The sequence below is a fragment of the Microtus ochrogaster genome, chromosome 16, assembly GCF_000317375.1.
Source record: "Microtus ochrogaster isolate Prairie Vole_2 chromosome 16, MicOch1.0, whole genome shotgun sequence".
NCBI classification, from domain to species: Eukaryota; Metazoa; Chordata; class Mammalia; order Rodentia; family Cricetidae; genus Microtus; species Microtus ochrogaster.
The window spans coordinates 35,116,181-35,123,554 of NC_022018.1; the positions used below are offsets into that span (position 1 = coordinate 35,116,181).

Sequence of the window (7,374 nt, forward strand, 5' to 3'; positions counted from 1 at the left end):
CACACACACACACACGCACGCACGCACACGCACGCACGCACGCACGCACACACACACACACGCCCTCACACACACACACACACACACACACACACACACACACTGCATCTCCTCTTCACATGCTTACTTCCAGACCTACATGTCTCACCTGCTTCTGACCCAGAGTTCCTACAGCCTGCGGCAGGCACTGCCACACTCTGAACCCAGCTCAGGATGAAGCCAGTTCCCTTTGGTCCACAGCAGTATCAGCTTCTATGCACTTACCCAAGGAAACATCTGCCTGCGCCTTGCTTTTCAGAAGCAGGGAACCCTTTATCCTGTGCTGTCTTCCTTTAAATGAATCTAGATCATTACAAGACAGAAGCGTGGGACTTTGCCCCACACACCTTTGCAGTTCTCAGCCTCAGCTTGAACTCTCTCCTGATGTCAACTCCCCCAGAAAGCCAACAGTACACCATGCTCACCTTCACTCAGGGGATCAGGACACCGGCAGAAGGAAGTCTGATTTCTACCAAAATACCACATGATAGGAACCTAGTCCAATCCAGGTAGAGTCCTTGTTCCCCTATGAAACTTCATGAACTAGGCCCCACTGTCCATGTTTTCTCAGTATTGTCTTCCAAGTTCCTACCAGAAGGGCCCTTTAAGCTCTTCTTTCAACATTCAAAGGCTTTTAAGCCAAAAGTAAAAACTCTTCTACCTTTGACCCACAAAATAGTTCCAGCAGCCTAAGAACCACAGACAAGTTAATCAAGGCAGGGGCTCCAGAACCAATTCTTGGTATCAATTTCTATTTCAGTATTTTTTTTTTTGCTATGATAAAATATGTTGACAAAATCAACTTATAGGAGAAAGGGTTTATTCTGACTCACAGGTAAGGGTCTATGTTGGTCACATTACACATGGAGTCAGAAGACAGCATGAATACATGTTGCTACTGAGCCGCTTTCTCTAGAGTCTCAGTCACAGCCAGGAATGGCCCTACCCATATTGTGTGGGTCTTCCCATGTCTATTAAAGCAACCAAGATGCACAGAGGCCAATCTGTAGATGACATCAAGTTGACAATACTAACTATCACAACATTCAACTCACCAATTCTACCGGTGCCTGTTACTTTTGTAATTACTACAGCCAAACATATAACAAGACACAACAGCTGGGAAGCTGGGTGTATAAGGTCTCACAGTTTGGGACTATCATTCATCACGGCAGCTGAAGGCATTGTGAAGAAGCTGGTCATGATGTGTCTGCAGTTAGGAAGTAGAGCGCGATGGAGAAGGTATTCAGCACCTTTCTCCTTGGTGTTGCTCATACTAAGGGTGGGTCACCCCCACTCAATTCATTATATCATTATATATAATTCTTATTGCATGGGTATAATTAGTTACATATACCCATGCAATAATAATTACATATAACTAATATACATATACCTCACATATACTGAGACTTGTGCTTCATTATGTTTGAAGGTGACTCTTAATAAAGCTGACAAGTTAGCCAGAACACAACTCACATTCCCAAACCCTTTGGCTAAGTCTATTACCTTATATCACATCTTAATTTATTTTTCTTTCTTTTTTCTTCTTTCTTTCCTTTCTTTCTTTCTTTCTTTCTTTCTTTCTTTCTTTCTTTCTTTCTTTCTTTCTTTGTGTGTGTGTATGTCTGTGTGTGTGTGTGAGTGAATTGTATGTATGTAAGTACACATGTGGAAGTCAAAGGATGATTTTCAAGAACTGGTTCTCTACTTCCAATGGGTCCTGGGATTGGCACTTGTTCAAATGAAATATATTTCCTCTGTTAAAAGTTCTGAAAATAGCAACAGAAAGAAGTGAAAAGAACACCACTTTGTAAAGCAAAAATTACAGAGATAAACTAGTGGACAAGACATCAGGGACATAGAAACAGCAACCTAGTTAGAGACATCAGAAAGAACATAACCCAGGAAAACCAGAGAACACTTCTGAGGATGTTATTTCAGAGGAGCTTCTTCAGTGAACACCAACACATCTGGAAATGCAGCTGTAGGAAACTATAACTATCTAATCCTTGGGAAGTGGGAGCTTTTATTTTTCTTTATTCTGATTACTTTACTCTGACACACATTACTACATATATGTCATTTTTCTCTTTCTGGTTATTTTATTCCTCCTGTTTTTGAGATAGGGTCTCATTTCAAAGTCAGGTTGGTCTTGAAATTATGGTGATCCTCCTACCTCACCCTTCCAAATACTGGGGTTACAGGCATGAGTTACCATATCAAACTGCCACTTACATTTCTAAACCACTAGAAATAAAACTAGATGGACAAGGTGGAAGAAAACACAGTTTTGACATAGTTCATCTTTTCCCAGTGTGTTCTGGTGATGGGCAAATGGGAACTCGGACTAAGGATAGGAAAGAAAAAAATTCCAGCATGTGGACAGATGACTATGATGCTTTCCCAGAGAGGCTGGGAATGAGGAGGAATCCAGCTAACACTTTTCCTAACAAACCCTAAAGTCAGGGAATCCTAAGAACATAACAGAAAAAAAAATCCCTCAAAATGGGAAGAATTACTCAAAAATGCACAGAAAAGAGGGTAATGATTGAATTTTTATTTTTAAAATTTCAGGAATATATAAAAAAGTAAAATGGATGATATACTTATAAAAACTAAAATCAAACTAAAAAAACAGAACTATGTGTATTACTTTGTTCAGCAGTTCTCTTCCCGGTTCCTACAAAGCCCACCATGCATCTCAAGAAACCATCAATCCATTTAAATAAAAGCATCTGCTGGGCTAATAAATCTGAGTAGACTTCAAGTCATATGACTCTCTGCTTGTGGCCAGCTGTTTTAAATGAGCATATCAAGTAATTTAGACACTCTTATTTTTTTTTGCAAGAGCTGCATGATTTAATAAATTCCCATATGCCTCAACATGTGCCAACCCTACCAGGTTATCTTCAATCCAGCTGCTGCTATGATAATAGCTGCCAACTTTCAAACAACTGAAGAGAACAATGAATCAGCTACGAGCTGGCTCACAGGTAAACTCAGATTGCTCCCAGCTAAAACATGGACAACTTTCAACTGTGAAAGAAAATTAATTAAGAAGAGTTCACCTCCACTCCACTGTGTGAGAAACAGAGCTCGGGAAAGACCTTTGAATTTGTAGCTTAAAAGCCTGCAGCTTCAGGTAAACTCCCTAAACCTGTGGGCTGCAGATTAATGCTGTAGGTTGAGGTAAAGGTTAGTTGTTTGAGGAGACAGATTGGGAAATGTTTCATCCCTCATTCACAGCATAAAATCTATGAGCCTCACAATGTGGAAGGAAGAAATAAGTAATTCCTATTTGTTACAGACTCATTACAAAAGGCTCCACAGATTTTAGGGGAAATATATATGAGAAAGAACACACACACACACACACACACACACACACACACACACATATGAGAAAGAACACACTTACTTACATGTTATTGTCAAATGACAAAATTCACCAGTAAAATAAATAAGGGAAATAAAGCAAAGAGAAGATGAAAACAACAAACACACCAGTTTACATCAGGCGATTTCATCATCAACTGCCGGACACAAATCAGGATGTGTGAAACTCTCTAAGAATGAAAATGTCACACTGAACATTAATAAATACCAGATAAAATATTATTATAATAGTATTATTGGTCTTAGAGCAGGACTTCTGTATTTCTAAAATAAGTTTTTCTCAGGGTTTCTCTATGTAACAGTATGAGCTGTCCTGGAACTTGATCTTGTAGACTAGGCTGGCCTCGAACTCACAGAGATCCACCTGAATCTGCCTCCCAAGTGCTGGGATTAAAGGCATGCACCACTACTGTTGGGCTAAAAAATCTATCTTGCATAAAGCCATGTTAGTTTTTAATGGGATAAGGAATTACATAATGAGCAACAAAAACCATGGTCAATATTCCATCTATTTCCAACTATCCATAATAACTGAGAATTAATCACTGGATTAATGAGGTTTCTCAACAAGCTGGACAAGCTATCTTTCTGTTAGAGAATAGAGCTGTTCTGCATTGCCTTTATGAGAAGAGATGGGCTTCTTCTCCCTAATTTTATGGTTCTGATGAACTTTTTAAAACCATGCAAAGATTGCTTATATTCACAGTGACAATGACTTTATAGGGTACTTGAGATTTTCCCACTTATCTTACTGACTTTGTCATACAGCTTCCAACTGTATTTCACTTATTACCTAACTGGGAACTTCACTATACCAGGACTACTTCTGCCCATGCTGAGTGAGGGTAATGCTTAGCCAACTTTAAAATCTCCTAATGTAGAATGATTACTGTCATACTATCTACTCCATACTTGTAGCCATCCACAACACAAGGATGCACATGTGTGGGATGGAGTATATTCTCTAGATTTCCAGGGATCTCTGGGGTCTGTGATGCTGAAAACACTACAGGATCCTGTTAGAGTCCGTGGTTCAGAGATCTTGAAATACACCTTGGGAAACTACAAAAATGCCACAGATAAGTGAGACTACAAGGAAAAAGACTCAGAATTAATTAAGTCTATGAAAAATGGCAAGGGCTAACTTTCTGACATCTTAATGTGACTCACATTTGACCTATAACATGGAGGTTGGTGGAAATGTTCAAGATGCAATGCATTCAACATGCTGATCTTGAGAGCAACACAAAAGGTTGGAATGTGCTGGGTCTCTGTTGAATATTTAGTCAGCACAGAGATTCCCCAAATGACTGAATCAGTGTTTACACACACGGAGGCAGAGCAGAGCTGGTGAGTCCTCAGTCTCATCTAATCATGATACCCAAAAGGGTACTTGGAAGGGTTTCTGTTCTGATATGCACAAGGCAAAAATATTGTGTAAAATGTATGAAATGTGCACACTCTTTGCTGCTACATTAATACATGAAAGGTAAAAAGTTTCACAGGAATAACAACTCACTTGCTATCTGGAAAACCCGCTCTAGTGTCACAGTGATTGGAAGGACTTTATTACCTGAGACAAGTTTACTTACAAAAGCGGCCACCAGTGCAAGGACAGGATATGGCATACATTTGGCACAAAAATCCACATTGTGTAGCTCAAACCAGGTCTACTCAAGATCCAAAAGTATACGAGATGGCAGAGATTTGTAATGATTCTGTGTTACTTTAAAGGCTGCACAGATTTAATGCTAGAATTATACAATCCTATTTCTTCCTATTCCTGAATTAGCCCTATTTGTTTGACTGCATCCTAAATGTCTTTATTCTTGGTGATTAGAATAATCAAGACATGCCTAGAGGTGGATAAGAAATGAAAAGACATGTTAAAGAAAGACGAGAAGAGGAAATAAGAGAGGATCTGTAACAGTGTGTGCCATAAAAATTAGCGAATAATTAAAGGTGGAAAAAATAATTGCTTACAATTTGTGTAAAGCAATCATGCCCGTGTAGGACATGGACATGGTGCAAGACCACATAATTACAAACAACAAGTCGGAAACAACAACAGTGGGGGTAAAGCATAAATTATGGACAGTAGAGAAACCACACACAAATGTGCCAAGATAAATGATACAATCTCAGAGGTGATGATGGCGTCCTAGATTTGAGGAGGGTCCGGGTGACCGTGGCCAGCACCTCTGTTTCCTGCCTTGTCTAATCATAGAATGCATTTCGTGCTGGGAAGGGAGCTTTTGAAGAACATAATTATGGGCTGCAGTGTTTTTCTGTGGAAACGAAATTATCATTCATGTCTGCGATTGTGTAAATATGCCTTAATTTTGGTCAACAGCAATTTGAACAGAATAAAATGGAATCCTCCAGCCTTCTAGCAAACTGTAAGTACTCAAGTGAACTGCAGGAATCAGTGTGTAGGAGCAAGGACATTCCAGACACTGTGAAAATGCAAGCCGGGGAAAATGACCCACTCCTAGAGACAGACTTGGTCCCTTCCTCCATGTCAAAGCCAGCTCACAACTTCAAAAGGCCACATGAAAGGAGACTTTAAGGGCTAGTGACGAGAGGGCAGTTTTTAACTAGCTGGTCAGGTATGAAAACAATCATAATCTGAAAGGCTGTGGGAGGGTGGGAAAGCTTACTCAAATCAACAGAGCACTTTGTGCACACATGGAGGGGAGAGCAGAAACCACATCAAGGGCCCCAAGGAAACTGGAGGCTCTGAGAGCTTCTGGACTTTCGCCCTTTGCCGCGCACCTTAACTGCAAGGCTGCGTAAGTGCCCTGCTGCCACACACCTCAGGAAGGAAGAAAGAAATGGTTATTTTCCAAAGTGCTAACAGGCTTACTTCTCCTTGAGAAAATCCACAACTCTTTTGAAGTCGGCCACGCAGTACTCTCTCTTCATGTCCATGAGCACGCTGTCGGAGGCGGACTGCACTGGAATGTGGAGAAACGCATAGACTCTGGGGTGGTTGAGAATTTTCGCCATTTCCTGAGAGAGAGGGTAGGAAAAGCATTCATCATTTTAATGAATCTGAGGCATCACTTCCCCTCAGATCTCCACATATAAGTGCTGGCGAGCAAATACGCAAGAACAGGATGATCATTCTGACTCTGAGGTAGCATCAGTGGGCACTGCTCCATGGGACACAGGATTTCTGGAATAGCTTTTGGAGGGTTCCATGGGAGAATTGCTAATTTGTCCACTGGTTTTTTTTTTGTAATTATTAAAAAAAAAGATGTGAAATCAGATGAAGCCAGAGAAATGAGTGCTTTAGAATTAACCTGTATTCCTTCATTCTCAGCTTCCTTTTCTCCTTGGGGAAATTAGTAGAAGAAACTCGGTTAACTGCCTAAGACCTCATGACTTTGTCTATTTGTATAGAGAAATTTTATACTTAAAGAAGCTCAAAATGTATTTTAAATACTTAAGATGATAGGATCCACAGTTCTCTTGTTTCTTTCCTTTTTTAATTATTATTTTCTTAAATTACAATTTAGCTACTGAGAATGTGTTTTGAGCACAGACAGTGGGAGAGACATGTGACCTGACAATAAAGACAACCTGCTTTCTACTGGATATGTGAGTGTACGAGGCAGTGTTGGAAAGACCAGAACCAAGTGGAGAGGAAGGATGACGAGGAAGAGATGAGGGCGATCATACAAGCTACGAGATCAAAGAGAGCAAATCTGAGGGAAACAAATTAAGCAAGCCTGTTTTCAACCTCTTCTGAGAACACGAAGTGGTGCCAGAAAGAATGAAAAGTCTAAGTCATGAAAAAACATGACCAAAAGGTACAGCTCTTTAACAGCCAGAATGTGAACAGCGATATCTAGATCTCTCCGTACAGAATAGTGCACAGCGGTATCTAGATCTCTCAGTACAGAATAGTGCACAGCGGTATCTAGATCTCTC

The 7,374-nt window shown here is 40.3% G+C and overlaps 1 protein-coding gene across 3 annotated transcripts in view; it reads right to left on the bottom strand.

Moving 5' to 3' along the window:
* Positions 1–7,374, bottom strand: part of Cdkal1 (CDK5 regulatory subunit associated protein 1 like 1) — a 549,403-nt gene that overhangs the window by 213,469 nt on the left and 328,560 nt on the right. For all 3 annotated transcript variants that reach the window (XM_013349127.2, XM_026783099.1, XM_013349128.1), the window contains one exon: positions 6,305–6,450. In XM_013349127.2, the coding sequence (XP_013204581.2) occupies positions 6,305–6,450 (146 nt within the window). The remainder of the gene's footprint in view (positions 1–6,304; positions 6,451–7,374) is intronic.